This window comes from Gekko japonicus, unplaced genomic scaffold, assembly GCF_001447785.1.
Source record: "Gekko japonicus isolate JY-2015 unplaced genomic scaffold, Gekko_japonicus_V1.1 scaffold5547, whole genome shotgun sequence".
In the NCBI taxonomy this organism is placed as follows: Eukaryota; Metazoa; Chordata; class Lepidosauria; order Squamata; family Gekkonidae; genus Gekko; species Gekko japonicus.
The window spans coordinates 25,093-44,188 of NW_015167701.1; the positions used below are offsets into that span (position 1 = coordinate 25,093).

Sequence of the window (19,096 nt, forward strand, 5' to 3'; positions counted from 1 at the left end):
CTTACTGAGGGCTGCTGGGAGCAGGGGGTGGGGCTTGTTGCATGTGCCCGCCCCCTGGGCTCTTTACTGCCGGAGCGCTGCTCCTGTGCACTCCTGCAGGAAATGACCCCTGGTTCCACACCGTCTCATTTGCACTTATGAAAGGGTGTTGAACTTGCACGGGTGAACCTGAATCATAGAGCTGGGGCCCAAAGGCCATCTGTCTCTCTATCCCTGGGGGCCTGTTCTGTAAAGCAAGAACAATGCCCCCAGGCCCCTGTAGCCAGGATTTTGTAATTTAAATAAGTCAGGGGGCACTGATGTCACAAAATTAGAAATACAATTTAAAATAATTTTTTTTTAAACTCACTTTTGCAGTTGCCACTCTGCCTGCCTATGCGGAGAAGCAAGCCGCGCTTGGGGAAGGGGAGGTGGTGGGGAGTCCTCGGGGCGGCCCAGAGAGCCAGGGGGCTGAGGGCTGGATGGAGGGGGGGCTTGGCAGGAAGTCAGGGGGCCAGGCCCCGAAGTGCCCCACTGTAGCGACGGGCCTGGCTCCCTCTGCTATTGGCCTCTTTTTCCTCAGGGCCCCTTATGCGCTGGGGCCGCATTCATGGATTCACTGACCACTCCCATTTCCTTCCTCCCTGCCTGAGAGGCTGATAGAGGGCTCCTTCTGTGAACAAGAGGATGGGTTGCTCGGTCTAGTCCAGCAAAGTCTTTCTGGTGTTAGGTGCCAGTTTGGTGCAGTGGTTAAGTGCCTGGACTCTAATCTGGGAGAACCAGGTTTGATTCCCCACTCCTCCACTTGCACCTGGCTGGATGACCTATGGCAAGCCGTAGCTCTGATAAGAGCTGTTCTTGAAAAAGAGCCGTTTCTGTCAGAGCTCTCTCAGCCCCGCCTCCCTCACAGGGGTGCAGCTGGCAACCCTAGTGTTATGTATAGGCAGAAGGTTACTTACGGCATGGTTCGATACATTAGCTGGAGCTTCAAGCACAAGCTCCATAGACACACAGTATTGTAAACCCGGCTGTCAGATTGGTCCCTGTTGCGAGACAGACCAATCCAGGGGGACTCTGATTCTGGCGGGAACGAATCCCATTGGTCCCAAGCCAGCAAAGGTTCTGTATTGAAAGGCACTTGCTTATTCTTACACTGTAATGCTACAAGTATGCCTGAGCTTCTGACAAGGCTCTATAGGAGCCCTGGTATTCTAAAGTGCACGTTCTGATTGGCTGCTTTGCACAGTGGGCCAATCAGAGCATAGGAATGGTTCTGGAGGGAACAACACCCATTGGCTGTTAAGTACACATTGTGATTGGTTGTTAGCTGTGTTGGGGGCGTGGTTTGGACCATTCAAATCATATATATAAGTCAGCTTGGGTTTCTATGTCTTTGCGTCTTGAAGTCTCTGTCTGTCTTGTGTTGTTATGAGCTGAATAAAATGAAATCACTTGTTCAAGAAGCTGCCTCGATCTCAGTTCATAATACCTAGAGTGGTGGGGGCAGCATAATCTGAAGCTGGGCAGCCGTCAGAGCGCAGGGCTTCTAGCAGGGCCCGCTGACAGCCAAACGCTGCCCGTGTGCTTCCTCTCCTGCCTGCCACATGAGCCACCCAGCTTTGTTGCGAAAGGGGTGCTGCAGACAGTAGGAAGTTTGGCAGGCAGGTGGGGGAAGAGGGTGGGGGTGGGGGAGGCCTGGGGGGGAGCAGCGGGGGGAGGGGGGGCATGCCGGAACCTGGAGCCACCCCGGGTGGTGGGGGGAGACACACGGCTCTGTGTAATGGCTCGCCTCTCCCTTCCAGACTGTCCCAAAGGGCCCGACGTCCTGGTCGTCCTCCTTTCGGTGACGGGAGCCATCTTGCTCATCGGCTTGGCCGCCCTGCTCATCTGGAAGCTACTCATCACGATTCACGACCGGAGAGAATTTGCCAAGTTTGAAGAAGAGAGAGCAAGAGCAAAGTGGGACACGGTGAGAAATATCAGGGCGGCGGGACAGGGCGGACAAGGGAGGGCCTGCGAAGTTTCTCCCGCCTTCCCAAACTCCGCCCTCCCAAGGCTCCACCCCCAAACTTCCGGGAATTCCCCAGTCAGGAGTTTGCACCCCTCGTTCATCACTACTCATGTATCCTATCTTTAATATTTTTCTCTCTATTCCAGGCCAACAACCCATTATACAGGGGAGCCACCTCCACGTTCACCAACGTCACGTACCGTGGGAACTCGTGAGGGGGAGCGTGGGGCGGGAGCCTTGACGGGCCCCCCTTGCTCACATGTTTACAGAATATGTGTTGTTGCTGGCTTGTATGTTTTGTATGTCGCGTGTGCGTGATATTTTAACAGCAGTTTGCTCAAGGGCCTTTGCTCTGCGTGCTCCGCCGTCGCGTGTGGATGCCCATGGGATGACCCTTCTATGAACCTCCTTTTACCTCAGCTCGCATGCGGGCCACACCCATACACTGGAGAAGGAGGAAGCGGGACTTGCTCTTTCATGGGGGTAGTGCTGCAAAGCGCCGTTGGCCGCAAGATGCTCCAGTTGAATAAAATTTGGGAGCAGGGTGGGGGGTTTTTTTGGGGGGGAGAACTGGGACATGATGTCACTCAGAAGAGGTTTCACTGATGAAGTTTGGAAACAGCGGATTGAAAAAACACACTCCTCCCGTTGGGAATTCCGAAGCTCCTTAGGAACTGAGCCCTCTGCAGATTGAGTCCGGTTCGTAATGGCCCCGGCAACCCCCACTCTGCCGCTGTGAACCTTTTCTGTTTCCAGTTCAATTTACCAGCAAGCCTCACCAGGGATCTGAATGCCAGTGGGAACGCAGATCTCGTGGATTCTGGTGTCTCGCTATCAATCTCAGGATTCATAACAGCCAGGTTCCAGTCCAGGAGCACCTTAGAGCCTACAATATTATTTGGGGATATAAGTTTTTGAGAGTCAGAGCTCCCATATTTGATGAGTCATAGAATCATCGAGTTGGAAGGGACCTCCAGGGTCATCTAGTCCAACCTGCTGCACCAGGCAGGAAATTCACTTACCTCCCCCCTCCACACCTGCAGTAACCACTGTTCATGCCCAGAAGATGACAAAAAACCTCCAGGATCCCTGGCCAAACCGGCCTGGAGAAAAATTGCTTCCTGACCCCAATGTGGCAATCAGTATTTCCCTGGGTATGTAAGAAAGGGCTTCTCGTGATCTGCCTCAGTTCACAGAATCAGCATTGCTGTCAAATGGCCATCTAGCCCCTGTTTGAAAACCTCCAAAGAAGGAGAGCCCACCACCTCCCGAGGAAGCCTGTTTGGCCATCTAGCCTCTAGTGCCCACCACCTCCTGAAGAAGCCTGTTCCACTGAGGAACTGCTCTGTCTGTCAGGAAGTTCTTCCTAATGTTTAGCCGAAAACTCTTCTGGTCCGACCTTCTGGAGCAACAGAAAAGAACTCCGCTCCATCCTCTAGATGACAGCTCTTCAAGTACTTGAAGTTGGTTCTCATATCACCACTCAGTGGTCTCCTCTCCAGGCTAAACAGACCCAGCTCCTTCAGCCTTTCCTCACAGGACTTGGTCTCCAGACCCCTCACCATCTTTGCTGCCCTCCTCTGGACATGTTCCACCTTGTCTGTATCCTTCTTAAATTGTGGTGCCCTAAACTGAACACAATATTTTAGGTGAGGTAAACCAGAGCAGAGTAAAGCGATACCATCACTTCGCATAATCTGGACACTATACTTCTGTTGACTCTCCAAAGCTTGTACCTCAAGAAGCTTGTTGGTCTCAAACGTGCTCCTGGATTCGAGTCTAGTTTTTCTACTGCAGAACAATATGTCAACCCTCTGAAACAGAGTTCATAAGAACTACATCTCTCATGGATCCTTCCTTCTTGGAGGTTGGCATAGTTACGTATAAGCTCTAATGCAGTTCCCAAAAGTCAGCAAATACCGTGCTACAGACAATTACAAAGTATCTCAAGTAATTTTTTTGGGGGGGGGTTATATATTATTTTTTCTATATTTCTTACAAATTATTCACAATTATATTAATTATCGTATAAACATTAATACATAGAAAGAATCGTATATTCAAACATCTAAGTATCGTCTCTTTATGTATCACAAAAGATATTGCACAGCCCCTGTATGAATATCAGTCCTCCTTAATTGTACAAACGTTTTAAGAGAGAGGGCTCCTTTAAGTCTATTTTGAATAAGTGCTCAGTCTTCCTCCAAAGAAATATAGAAAAAATAATATATAAAAACGAAGGAAAAAATAAATTACTTGAGATACTTTGTAACCGTCTGTAGCACGGTATTTGCTGACTTTTGGTATTTCCTACTTACCGTGGGTCCTGTTTTGATTTTGTCTAACGCAGTTCCCAGCAGCAAGACTTCCCTTGACTACAGCATCACTTCCACTGGTTAAGTTCTGGGAAAGGAAAAGGGGAGCTCCCAGTAGGGGCTGGAAAGTCCCATCCAATGCTCCCTCTAAGCTGTGGGTTCTTGTGAGCAACAATTCTACTTTGTGAGCAACTGGCATTAAAGTTGTGAGCGAGCGATTTGGCTGCTGCATCAATTAGTTTGCTCTGGAGACCTCCTTCCCGAGCTGAGACAGAAATCTGTGAGCCGGAGGCTAAAGGACTGTGAGCTAGCTCACACTAACTCAGCTTAGAGGGAACACTGGCTCCCATCTAGTTTCTTGCGACATCCTTGGGATTGCTATAGACTGTTTAGAATGGGCTAAGAGACAGTTTCTTTCCCAGTGGGAAAATAATTTTGCGTTATCAGAACTCATTCCAAACTGAGTTGGGGAGCCAAAGGCCATCTCTGCTTTTTGCTAGAGTTACATCTTGTTTTTAGAATAAGCCTCACTACCTTTGCCCTCCGTGTGGGAAATTGTAGGCACCCAGTGTTGAATTTCTGAAAAGAAAGAGGTGCTATCGTGTGTGTATGTGTGTGTGTGTATTTAAGTTTGCCCTGACGTCATACCCTTGGGTCCTGCCTGTCATTCCAAAGTGCTTAAGGTTGATCACCTTGGTTTGCTGAAGGAAGGGAAAGCACTCTGCGTATGGTCAAAGAGTGGGATCCAACCAGCTCTTCCATGGTGAAAACCAGCGTTTTCCCTTCAAGCACGAAAAAGCTGTCCTGGGGATCATTTATTTATACCTTCAGCTTATATGAGACCTGGACGGACAGAAGTCCCTGTGCCCCTTCAAGCATGAAAAAGCTGTCCTGGGGATCATGAGACCTGGACGGACAGAAGTCCCTGTGGTATGGCAGTTGCAGGGCTCTTTTTGTAGAAAAAGCCCAGCAGGAACTCATTAGCACCCCTGATGACACAGCTCATTAGCACATTAGGCCACACCCCCATGTTACCAGAAGTGTGGTTATCCAGCCACACCCACCTTTTGCTTCTTATTCTGCTTACCCTGTTTGTTGCCAGGGCTTTTCTTGTAGCAGGAACTCCTTTGCATGTTAGGCCACACACCCCTAATGTAGCCAATTCCAATGAGTTTCTGCTGTTGGGTGTGGCCTATTATGCTAATGAGTTCCTGCTGGGTGTGGCCAACTCAGGAGCCAGCCGGAACTCCGTTCCTGTGCGTTCCTGCCCAAAAATAGCCCTGGGCAGTTGTAATAAGGAGGGGTCTTGAAAAAGTTGGCAGGATCCACCCTAAAGTGCTGCTTATTGCATCATGACATTAAACGGTCCAGGCTGACTCCTGACTCAAATTGATCCTTGGATCGTTGTTCGCACAGCGTCCCTCACCAGACTTTAGCGGCAGTGGCTGTTTTGCCTGTCGAAGTGCCCAGGCTGTGTCTCCAGGTAAAAGGCTCTCACGTATCAGGACTGGGAGGATCTTTCTGGCTTTCTGAGATTTCAGGGAACCGTTGTCAGTCACGGTCTAGCTGGAGGAATGGTCTGAATCAGGCAGGACAAGCAAGTCCGTGGCCTATTTGTGTGCCACCTCCAGCTGGGAAAAGAGGAGTCCACGGACCCTGGAAGCTTGCACTGTATTGGGGTGCGGACAGGGCCGGTCAGGGGTAGGGGCAGCTGCCACGCATCTTCCCACCTTTCACACACCACACTCTGGCCGTAGGACCTCAGGTGACTGTTTGGGTGGTGAACTGATCCTGCTGAGTCCATAGATGGCGGCTTCGTGAGTTCTTGGGTACCTAATAAAGGTGAAATCCCCGTCTTAAGATGTGACCTCTCTCGGAGCATTCAGTGTCCCTCAGACATGCCCCCCCCCGTGCTCCAGGTGTGTCTTCCTCATTCCCTGTTGTTCTTTCTGGGAACCAGAGATTTGCCTGCGGAAGGTGAAAGATGCTAGCACACATTTGGGTGAGCTGAAAGCACCCTCCAAAATCCTCCTCAGGGTCGGGGCTACAGCTGAAGAGGGACTCAAATGTTAACACTGCCTGGCCAATGGGCCCCTCTTCTCTGATGCCCAGTCTGCGTAATACGGGTATCAAGATTCCTGCACCCTCCTTAGCGAAATCAGAAATGTTCACATTTGGCTGTTTCTGTGAGGGAAACCCTCATGATCTGATGACCCCAGCAACAGATCAGCCTCTGGAGACCAGTGGCAATTTCTAGGAAAAGGGGGCCACAGCCCATGAATTTCCTTCGATGCCCTGCCAGCCATCCGCGCGATGCTTCCACTGCTCTAATGCTATCCTCCATGCCCCAGCCGAAGAGTCCACACATGTCCATCACAAACACCCGCTGTTGGCATTCAGAAAATGAGGCTCAGCACACCAGATAGCACCATGCATTTGGAAAAGCAGAGCAGGGGCTCTCTGTTCACAAAAAGTTGCATCCCCTTATAGTTTATATGGGACCAACTCCTTTTACATTTGGAATACCTCCTTTGTTTCTTGCATGTCTCAGGCCTAACATTACCCCTTTCTTTTCTGTGGCATCGATTTCTGGAAGGAGAGCTGCCGGGGAAGCAGGGAGCTGGGTTGGAACAGGGCTGCCGTGCCTTAATTTGATAAACACACAAGTTCTTTGTAGTCACGAAGTGGAGAAGTCGAGTTTGTGGCAGATGCAAATAAAATTAAATCGGTCTCAACCCACTGACTTTGCCCCTGTTTCCTTTCTTATTCATTCACCTCTTTTTACTCCTGTAGCTCAGTGACTCGGTTTTGGGCCTGGTACTATTCAATATTTTTATCAGTGATCTAGATGAAGGGGTAGAAGGGCTGCTCATTAAATTTGCTGATGATACCAAATTGGGAGGAGTAGCAAACACCCAAGAAGATAGAGTTAAAATTCAACAAGACCTGAATACTCTGGAGAAGCGGGCAGTTGCAAACAGGATGCAATTCAACAAAGATAAATGCACAGTATTACATCTGGGCCACAAAACTGTCAAGCACAAATACTGGATGGGAGATACATTTCTGAGGAGTAATGTATGCGAAAGAGATCTTGGGGGTAAGGGTGGACTGTAAACTAAATATGAGCAGTCAGTGTGATGCAGTGGCAAAAAAGGCAAATTCAGTCTTGAGTTGTATTAAAAGGGCCATAGCATCGAAATCGCAGGAGGTCATAGCCCCTCTGTATACTGCCTTGGTCAGGCCGCACCTCGAGTACGGTCTGCAGTTCTGGAGGCCTCACTTCAAAAAGGATGTGGAAAAAATTGAGAGGGTGCAGAAAAGAGTGACAAAGATGATCGGGGGTCTGGAGACCGAGCCCTACGAGGAAAGGCTAAGGGCCTTGGGAATGTTTAGTTTGGAGGAGGTTGAGGGGGGACATGATTGCTGTCTTTAAATATTTGAAAGGCTGTCATTTGGAGGAAGGCTAGGAGCTGTTCCAGTTGGTAGTAGAGGATAGGACCCGAAGCAATAGGTTTAAATTACATGCAGAAAGGTATCAGCTGGATATTAGGAAAAATGTTTTCACACTCAGAGTGGTTCAAAGGTGGAATCAGCTGCCTAGGGAGGTGGTTAGCTCCCCTTCACTGACAGCTTTCAAGAAGAGGCTGGACAAATATTTGTCAGTCCTGCATTGGGCAGGGGTTGGACTAGATGGTCTGTATGGCCCCTTCCAACTCTATGACTCTATGTTTCTATGATTCTATATAGTGGAAGATTGAGATTTCTCACTTATCTGAATTAAAGTTTAAAAGCAGAGCAGTAATAATTTATTTCCACTTTAACCTTTTTATTTAAAATATCCTGTTTAGGAAAGGCAAATATAGTTTTATGCATTCTCAAAAATTCATGATAATTGTAAGCTAAAGATGACCTTTAACTCTGAGCCATGTGAGCTGGTAAAAATGTAATGCATTCTGACATTGCATGGTTTACGTAAGACTCCCATCACTATATTTCAGCCCCAGTTCTCTTCCTCCCCTGGTTGTAGGACACAAAGCTTTACATGAAGTCAGTACTAAGTAAATGTAAAATAAGAACTCAGTTACATGTCAGAATCAATTACATGGAATACCCATTTGAAAGAATGGATGAACCCCAATGCCATTTAGGGGAAAAAGGAGCAAGGGGAAGTATGATATTGTTGTTGTTGTTATTTTAGTGTGTCCTTGTTATTTAAACAGGAAAACCACTGAATTACATATTTTGAGGAGGAGAGTGGCAAAATGTTATTTCTTCCCCCCCTGTCTTTCTACAGAAATGCAATTGCACTTTTGTGTAACATAAAAGACAAATTAAAAACAGTCCCATTCAAAACTCTCCCTTTGTGTGACTAAAACATTTTTTCATCACATAATTAATTTTGAAAATCTTCAGTTTCTTATTTATTGTGTTTTTGCACTATTAAACTATTGTGCTAGAGTCCTCCTCTCCATTACATAGTTGCTTATTGGGGGGGGGGCTTTAAAAACCTATCCATTGGCTGAAAAAACTTGCTCTTACTCCATTTTATATTCTCTTTTCGAGGATTCCCATCTGTAGATAGTTCTGCCACTGAAGATCAGGGTACCTCCTCTAAATTCATATGAGAATCTTTTTACTTTTCAAAAATATTCCATAGAAAATGTTTATTTTACTAAATGTTAATGTACTCATAACTTTTGCTTTTACTTTAATTAATAATTTAAATTGAAACTTTGAAACCCCAGAACTTTATGAAACCTAGCAAATTTCCCCAAGACCCTCTGGAATATTTGGAAAATTTTGACAGAGTGGAAATTGGTTTTAAAAAAGAGAAACTGAAGGTATGTTTTGGATGTATGATATTAGTTTCCAGCTTTCCGAAGTTAGGTTTAAGGCATATTTTAAAAATATCTATAGTTCAGTCATCATCCATTAAATTTTTCTGAAATGTCGTCAGATTATATTCCTTTCTTGGTGTATTCTGTATGTAGTATTTCAGAAGGCTGACCAATTGTCTTGATTTTATGAGAAATAGAATTTTCAGGCACTATAATGGCAGTACATTTACATTCCTTAACCATACAGCCATTTGTGCTGTTTTGATATATTACAAAATAAAAATAAAAATAGAGAATTCTGTTAAACAGCTCTTTATAAGAACACAAAGCTTATATCTTCTGGTCATACAAAACTAATATCCTTTTCACTCCTTCTAGTATTGATTTAGGCAATCTGAGAACTTAAAGGTCAAGAAAAAGCTACTTTCTTCCTATGCAGAAATGTGGTCTTACTAAGTGATATTGAACTGATGCTGCTAGAACTATTCAAGGAATCTGGTCTCATTCGTTCTTTCTGCATTTATTCAGATAAGACATCAGTTTCTGTATACAGAACTGTTGTATATGAACAAAGACAGCTTATTAACATTTTAAGTTATATTCAATTTGGAAGAAAATTAGAGATGTGTGCAGGAGAGTGATGAGAAGAACGTTCCCAGGTTGCATCTTTCAAAGATCTTTGCCAAATGTATGGTCAGTGGTGAGAATGAAAGTCTTTAAAAGTATTTCAGTGCTTGTAGATATAGTTTAAATGGAGAGCCAAATTATCGGTCTGTGTAGTTATTCTTGCATATTATGTGACCCAAATGGGGCAGGCCCAGGCTAAGGTGACATGATTCAGTTTTAACATAACATTTCAAGTTATTGTATTTCAGGTAACAGTGTCGCGCCACTCAATCTGTCTCTGGGGCATGGTTCCATTACTATAAAACCCTGGCCCAAGTCTGTATAAAAATCAATAATGCCTAGTTTTACACCATGGCATTATGTGCCCGTAGACAGCACTTCTACAGTCCCATAATGGCATGATGTACTCCTACTCTGAAAAGTCATGGCACCAGAGAACTTTGTTCCTACGATAGCATTTGCAGGTCTAGGTTTCTGCTTTGCATCAGAGTTGTAACCTCATTCCAGTATACAGATTTTGATCTCCATTCTTCAAGATAAGTTGGCAGAGAGCCTCCATCCCTGCTGAATGAACACAAATGTTCCATGGTTCTCCAAGCAACACCACTAACCATTATGCATATTGTACGAAGTCTTTAAAAACAAGTAATTTACATTCAAATTGCATGAAAATAATGGACAACATTTTCAAAGACAATTATTACTCCATAGATCACTGGGGAAGCATTTGGGTATTGTATAAATGGGCTCTTAGGAAGCTTTATTTATCATTTGTTTGATGCTTGACAGAACATTTTCTGTTGGCTGTCAACTAAATATCTATGCAGAGATAATTTTAATGTATTTTGGTACATTTTTTAAAAAGCTCCAAAGTAGCCACTACCTGACTTTGCACTTAAAGCCTTTTGTCAAAGCTCAATTGATCCTCCCTTTTGCAGCTTTCTAAAGGGGGCACACACACAAAAAACCCCACCTTGCTGTAAATAATTAGATCACATTGTGGCATATCTATGTGCTAGCTTTTATGTATTTATGATATTTTTAATGGAAACTGGGTTTTTTATATATTTTAAAATATAAAATCTCTCTTTGGAAGGCCACAAATGGAGTGAACTTTGCTGTGGTGGTGCAGAGTGTTTCCTAGCAACACCATGCCTGTTCTAGTGTTCCTTCCTTCATTCTTCAAACTAAAAGCAAAGTCATGTCCATTAATTCCCAGCTGCAATGAAAACTTTTTAGAGATTTTGCTGGCTTCCTACTGTTCATGTTTTCATCTTGCTCAGATGTTCTAGAGGAAGGGATAAAAAACCTCTGCTACTGTGATCTGTTTATCTCTCTCCAGTTTCCATTGAAAATGAAAACCCAGAGTGTATATCCACAATTAATGCTCATTTCACATTTAAAACAAATCAGGTGTTCTACAGCATGATGTCTCTCTTGATACAGTATCATTATTGCTGCTGAAACAGCATGTCTTACATGCCAAAGAGGTAAAATAAATTGTCTTCAGAATGTGTTTTAAACAGTGCAGTCCACAGACTTCCCTTTGTGTCTGTGTAATGCAAATACTTCCTTCAAACTGAGATCAGTAGGAATTGTGTACTTTATGAGCATTAGGAGACAGGTCATGGGACATGCTAGCATGTAATGATTCTTAGTCACCGTAACATGAATGGTTCTTTCCCTCCTAATGAAAAACTAGCTGTGGCCAGGACTTACCCCACCATTGCACTTGTGGGTTCCGGGGATGGGGGAATGCAGGGGTCAAAACATGTGGTTAGACCCTGGCTGCATGGTTCAGAGGGCATAGTCCCACAGCAGCAGGAGGAGGGCACCTGCATGCAGGAGCTGGCGTCACACTGGGGCGAATTGTAGGCGGCTCTGGGGGCCTGCTGGCCCTCCCTTCCCTTATTTAACGCACCATCACTTGGATCTCATCCTTGTTTTCTGTGTCTTTCCCTCCCACCCCTCCCTATGTTTTGGTTGTTATGGGTGTTGTTACTGATCTCTTTGTTACTGTTATTGTCACAACTTTGGGCAGTTTGGGCATTGGGACAGATCCTCTTGCTAAGGAGTTGGTGCCTGCGTGCCTGCATCCCACGGTCTTAGGGATCTTAGGGTGGAGCCAAATCAATGGCATGCCTAGCTCAGGAGCTTTCAGTGGTGTTCTCACCACCAGGTGGCAAGGGTTCTACACAGAAGCCAGCACCCACATAGCTCCCGGGGTTTGCCAGTCCTTGTTTTCACCCCCAGCACGTGGGCTGGGGTGTGGCGGTTATTGGACAGCAGGCAGGTCACCCAATTCCAGATCCATCCCCATGCTACAGCAATGCTTCTGCACTATACTCAATAAAGTTGCGGCCTTTGTTTCTCCAAAATATCTGGTGGCTGGTCTATCACTTCTCACCCACACTCCCCTCTTTCCCCTGGGTCTGCATGTCCATATTACTAAACATCACACAGGTGGCAGTAAGTTTAGAGAAACCAGGAACTTGTCTATGAAAAAAAGTACATACTTGGCTCACAAAAAAAAAATGGCCTACCTTAGATACAACAGTACAGGCACGTTAGATTCACAATACTAGGAATAATACAATGTCTCGGCTTTAAATTAATCTGATATTCTCTTAAAATTTGTATAATTCAAGTTTAATTTTTCTTTCTTTCATTCCTACCTAGCTACTGATTTTTTTCTAGTAATACAAAATATGTATTGGATCCCATGATCCATCAGTGGAAAGTGCTGATAGCCACAGATCTTTCCCACATTCCCATCCCCTTAGCAGTACCTTCCAATTGCATGAGACTTTATTCCTGAGGTCAGGGGAACCTTCATGAACTAACAACCACATGGATTGGAGGATTCAAAAGGAAAGGAAAGGGAATGAAATTGCCATGTGGATTCAGAAAGAAGATTTCCTTCTCTGCCTACCTTTTGTTGCATCTGGTGCTATAAATGAGACATAATATAACCATAACACTATTCACAGCAATGATGAAGCTCATACCAGTTAACTACAAACAGGAGATATTGGTTCATGATAATTATGCTCATATTTGGGGAACAAAATTTGGTTGAACATGGGGAAAATCCCTGTACATTCTGTAAAGTAAAATTCAGTTCATTCTGCCTGATATTATGCTCATACATTGTGTTAAAGACATTGGGATAAAGACTGAAACGGCACAATGATTCAGCTGTTGCTCTGATTATATTTCTAAGTTGCCCTCTGTCTGATTTGAAATATAAAGAGGACAGTTATTTCTTCATCAGTAGATGAGTTTTGCATGAGGGTAGATGTGATTTTTTTCAGATTTCTTAGCATTTTCTCAAGCCGTGTGTGTTGAATTATCTAGTATACAATAGCAGAGAGGATGTACTTCACACATCCCACATGCATAATATAACATTCTGATATGGAAGGGCTGGTTGAATATAACCATATTGCTCATAACATAAAATTGATCTTTTTTGGGAGATGCCTTTATTCTTAACCACTCCTACAATCTCTGAGCTATGCTCTTTTTTCCGCACAGGAACATTATGCATTCTTTACTTTTTATCATTTACACTATATCCTTTCCAACAGCAGTTTGAGTAAACAAGAGAAAGGTCTCAGATTGATCTGAGGAAGGGCCTGGAATAATGCTTATGCCCCGCCTACCTCACAGGGTGTCTGCTTTGGGGAGGGGAAGGGAAAGGAGATGGTAAGCCACTTCGAGACTCCTTCAGGTAGTGAAGGGTGGGGTATAAATCCAATATCTTCTTCTTCATACGATCTCTATCTGGGTCACCGGTCGCTCTATGACCTCATCAGGCCGGAACCTCTCAAGAAACTGCTGACATCAAGGTGGCGGCTGTCAAGAGAGCCTGGCGTGAAAAAGAGCTCAGCCCGAATCGTTGGCACTCTCCCCCTGCCGGAGCCAGTCCTGGTGGTCCTTGGGAACAATGGAGGTCTGGGACAACGACGCCCCTCGTCTGTGTCCAGGGTCCTAGCCGTCCTGCCCTTCTTGCCTGTTCTTGTCATTCAGGGTCTTCAGATGTCACCAGAAGGGTCTCAGATCTCCTTAGCAAGTGAGTCACGGGAGGATGGAGGCCTTTAGAAATGACCTATGAGATGAGGTTCGCAACTGCTCTTCTGTATTGTTTTATGCTGCATAAAGTGTTAAATTTTGGTCATAAGGGGTTGCCAACCTCCAGGTAGGGCATGTCATCGTTCAGTCGTACAGTCGAGTCCGACTCTTGGCGACCCCATGGGCCACATCACGCCAGGCCCTCTTGTCCTCTGTTGTCTTCTCAACGTCACGTTCGTTGCCTCGATGACACTGTCCAACCATGGCATCCTTTGCCGTCCCCGTCTTCTTTGACCTTCAATCTTTCCCAGCATCAGGGTCTTCTTCTCCAGTGAGTGCTCCCTTCTCATTGGGTGGCCAAAGTATTTGAGCTTCAGTTTCATTATCTGGCCTTCCAGGGAACAGTCAGGGTTGATTTCTTTTAGGATTGACTGATTTGATCTCCTTGCAGTCCAAGGGACTCTCAAGAGTCTTCTCCCCATCTTCTTTGACCTTCAATCTTTCCCAGCATCAGGGTCTCCTCCTCCAGGGAGTGCTCCCTTCTCATTGGGTGGCCAAAGTATTTGAGCTTCAGTTTCATTATCTGGCCTTCCAGGGAACAGTCAGGGTTGATTTCTTTTAGGATTGACTGATTTGATCTCCTTGCAGTCCAAGGGACACTCAAGAGTCTTCTCCAGCACCACAATTCGAAAGCATCTATTCTTCAGTGCTCAGCCTGGAGACCTGTAATTACAAGCGATCTCTGAGGATCGGTTCCTCTGGAGAAAACGGCTGCTTCGGAGGGTGGACTGGATGGCAGTGTGTCACACGGAGGTCTTTTCTCTCCCCAGGCCCCACCCCCAAATCAACATGAATTTTCCAACGTGTTGGCAACCCTATTAATTGTATTGCATACATTATGTAGGATGCATTTGGCGCTCCACCATTTTATTTTTGCTCCCCCAGGGTTAGGCCTGGGCTCGATCTAGATGAAGGGATGTTAACAAAAGTGAACAATTTTCTCCCCCGATCTCCAGCTGAGACTTTGAATCTCAGGTCATACACTTTTCTAGTGACCTTTGATTTCTCTCTTCCAGATTTGGTTGATATCTCTGCTCACACAGAAGGAACAAAACCTGATTTCCTAGAAGATGGAGAGTCCTCCCAGCAGCTCTAACAGGTCTGTCTGACCCGAGCACCACCAGAAGACCTTCTCGGAGGGAAACCTACCCCCCCCCGGCAAGGATCTCCGGTCTTTGATCTGGAGATTCGCATTTGACCTGCACAAAGAGGGTTGGTGTAGTGGTTAAGTGCACGGACTCTAATCTGGGAGAACCGGGTTTGATTCCCCACTCCTCCACTTGCACCTGGCTGGATGACCTCGGGCAAGCCGTAGTTCTGACAAGAGCTGTTCTTGAAAAAAAGAGAAGTTTCTATCAGAGCTCTCTCAGCCCCGCCTACCTCACAGGGTGTCTGTGGTGGGGAGGGGAAGGGAAAGGAGATGGTAAATTGCTCTGAGACTCCTTTGGGTAGTGAAGGGCCGGGTATAAATCCAATCTCCTCTTCTTCTTTATCTTATTTGTAGCCTGTCAAGCCAAACGCTCCACCCACCATATAGTGGCCTGCAGGGTATTCAACACCCTGGGGATTTATTAAACCCCATATGGGCCCAACATTTCACAATTGGAAGACCCATGAAATTTGTAGTGATCCATTCCCCACCCCTAAATAAGTTTAAGTTCATTATTATGATCCAAGATCAGAATTTAAAGCAGTACTAAATGCATCGATTCCATATCTATTTATTTATTTATTAAATTAGTCTTGTTAGGCCGCCCTTCCCTGAGAGCACTGCTCAGGGAGGCTTAGATCAATCGGGTCATTTCCTGCAGGAGCGCAAAGGAGCGGAGCTCCGGCAGTAAAGAGCCCAGGGGGCGGGCACATGCAACAAGCCCCACCCCCTGCTCCCAGCAGCCCTTAGTCAGAGCAAGAAGCAGCCAGGTAAGCTGCAGAGCCCCCCCCGGCCCCCGGGTGTGGCATATGCAGATAAGTTATGCTAATGAGTTATGCTAATGAGCTCCTGCACCTCTTTTTCTATGAAATGACCCCTGATATCAATAAAAACACAATAATGCTAAACTTAAAACCCGTATTAAAATTCAACAACCGCAATAAAACCGTACCATCCAAGATGGAAATAAATGTCTAATACCTGCTTGCCCCCTGGGTTAAATAAAATGCTGTACAGAACAGAGGGGGAGGGGCAGGGGTGTCGTCAACTAAATGCCCGGTGGGACATCTCTGCCTTGCAAGCCCTGCGGAATGGTAACAGATCCCGTAGGACGTGGATGTCCTCAGGCAGAGATTTCCACCAGGTCGGGGCCAGGGCTGAAAAGGCCCTGGTACTGGTCGAGGACAGACAGATCTCTCTCCAGCTCCTGCCAACCTAGCAGTTCGAAAGCAAGAAATTGCAAGTAGATAAATAGGTACCGCTTCGGTGGGAAGGTAACAGCCAGGGGTCATTTAGTAGAAAAAGAGGTGCAGGAGCTCATTAGCATAGCTCATTAGCATAACTCATTTGCATATGCCACACCCCCTGACATCACTGGAAGTGTGTCAGAAGGCAACACCCACCGCTCAGAGTCCCCTGGACTGTTTTGGATTGATAGCTATTGGGGGGGGGATCGTGCAGATCTGTCCTCGCAGAGGAGGGAGAGCTTGTACCTGAACAAAACTTGGTCTTAAAGGTGCCACTGGACTGTTTTGAACCAGGGGGCTGGGGGGGGGGTTCTGCAACTTACTTGGCTGCTTCTTGTTCTGACTGAGGGCCGCTGGGGGCAGGGGCCAGGGCTTGTTGCATGTGCCTGCCCCCTAGGCTTTTTACTGCCGGAGGTCCGCTCCTGTGCACTCCTGCAGGAAATGACCCCTGGAACAGCATTCCATGCGCCTCGGCATTTAGTCATGCTGGCCACATGACCACGGAGAAGTCTTCAGACAGCGCTGGCTCTTTGGCTTGGTAATGGAGGTGAGCACCGCCCCCTAGAGTCGGATTCGACTAGCTTTTGGGCAAGGGAAACTTTATCCCTGAACTAGCTGCCAATGCAGGTGTGTTAATGAACTACTTGTGCTGTTTGTAACAACTCAGTCCCTTGATTCAGGCCAGTGTTTTAGACTCCCCTGGATTAACCATTTATTAATCTGCTCCAGAATTTTGCAGCTGGCTATCAGGAAATAAAAGTTAGCTTCCAAGGTCGGACACATATTAAATCCCCTCTCCCCTGGTTAAATCCCCTCTCTGTGTAGCTCCAATCAGAACGGCATTTCACGGATTGGTGGAGACCCTGTGATCTTTGTCACATCTGTTTTGGATTAAATTTGTTACAGACGCTGTTATGTTCCCTTTTGCTTGTGAATCAAGTACCCACTCAGGCTTCTGCCCTTCAATTTACGTAGCAGAAATGGGTGTGTTAAAAAAATTCATTTATTCACAAGGAGATATAGGGATGTGAGCAATTGGTCTCAGGACAAAGGAGCTCAATCAGTCTACCATTATAACTAACAAACTCGGGTGCTAACTCTAATTGGGAAATTCCTGGAGATGCACAGCTTGAGCCTTGGGAGGGCAGGTTTTAGGTAGGGGGATGACTTCACTGGGTGGGATCAATCCTCCAAAGCAGCCATTGTCTCCAGGGGGAACTGCTGGCTATAATCTGGACAACAGTTGTAATTCCAGAAGATCAGCAGGCTATAGCAAACACAACTGCACAGGGACCCCACCCCACAAGATTAAACCAACTCACAAAAATGAGTGCGATGTGGCTCTGAAGAAAGCTAATGCAATCTTAGGATGCATTCACAGAAGCCTTGTGTCCAGATCATGGGAGGTGGTAGTTCCGCTCTATTCTGCTATGGTCAGGCCTCACCTGGAATACTGTGTCCAGTTTTGGGCACCACATTTTAAGAAGGATGTTGACAAGCTCAAGCGTGTCCAGAAGAGGGCAACCAGGATGCTGAGAGGGTTGGAATCCAAGTCTTATGAGGAAAGGCTGAAAGAATTGGGTATGTTTAGCCTGGGAAAGAGAAGGCTTAGAGGGGACATGATGGCAGTCTTCAAGTATTTGAAGGGCTGTCGTGTAGAAGATGGAGCGGATCTATTCTCTCCTGCTCCGGATTGCGAGACTGGATCTAATGGGTGGAAATTACAAGGGAGTCGTTACCAGCTAAATATCAGGAGAAACTTCCTAACTGTAAGAGTGGTTGAGCACTGGAACAGTCTGCCTCATAAGAACATAAGATCATAAGAGAAGCCAATGTTGGATCAGGCCAATGGCCCAGCTAGTCCAACACTCTGTCACACAGTGGCCAAAAATACCAGGTGCCATCAGGAGGTCCACCAGTGGGGCCAGGACACTAGAAGCCTCAGGAGGTGGACGTTTTCAAGCAGAGGCTGGACGACCATCTTTTGGGTATGCTGTAGGGCTATCTTTTGGCTAGGCTCCTGCGGAGTGCCGGGGGTTGGACTAGATGACCTGCAAGGTCCCTTCCAACTCACTCTATGATTCTATGAAATATTGGAGGGGGAACAGACTGTTCCATTGCAGTGTATATGAATACATTCTGGGGGGGTTGTGTTAAGAAAAATGGTCCAGGAATGGTTTTCCCCTCAGAATTAGTCCCCCCCCCCGATAATACATGGGGTCAAGAGCAGCTGCAGGTGTTTGTTTGAGCCCTGTCCCTCGCTCTCCTGAAGGGCTACTTGTGCTAAGGTGCTATGTCACCCAGTCCCCTCCCCTCACTGTTCTGCGTTTTCCACATGTGTATTTGGATTGCATGCGTTGTTTTCTCCCACACAGCCAAACCAAAAGCCTAAATGATCCAGCTACAGACAACACATCCTCAGGCCTAAAAGAGGAAGTCAAGCTCCATGAACCCGAAATCATAACCCAGCCAGCTGAAGAAAGCAGAACCCCAAATCTAGACGAACAGACCAAGGACCACGTACCCCAAGACCTCAACACACCAGTGAAGTTCAGCACACCTCAAATCATAGTTGAACCACCTGAAGAAAGCAGACCCGATCACCTAAATGGACAGGCCAAAGACAGTGAACCCCACGATCAACCAACTCAGGACTTAAACGAGCCGAATGAGGACAGCAAAAGGCCAGAACTCCATCAGTTTGCCCCGGACAGCACAGCTCAAGATCTGAAAGATGAGGCCGAGGCACAAGGTGATGCAGCGGAGAAGACATCACTTAATAAGGAGGATTC

The 19,096-nt window shown here is 46.2% G+C and overlaps 1 protein-coding gene across 1 annotated transcript in view; it reads left to right on the top strand.

Moving 5' to 3' along the window:
- Positions 1 to 2,205, top strand: part of LOC107112937 (integrin beta-3-like) — a gene marked incomplete at its 5' end in the record, with an annotated part of 26,406 nt that extends 24,201 nt beyond the window's left edge. Inside the window, 2 exons of the mRNA XM_015414148.1 lie at positions 1,782 to 1,948; positions 2,137 to 2,205. Coding sequence (XP_015269634.1) covers positions 1,782 to 1,948; positions 2,137 to 2,205 — 236 coding nt within the window. The remainder of the gene's footprint in view (positions 1 to 1,781; positions 1,949 to 2,136) is intronic.
- Between the last annotated feature and the right edge of the window lie 16,891 nt (positions 2,206 to 19,096).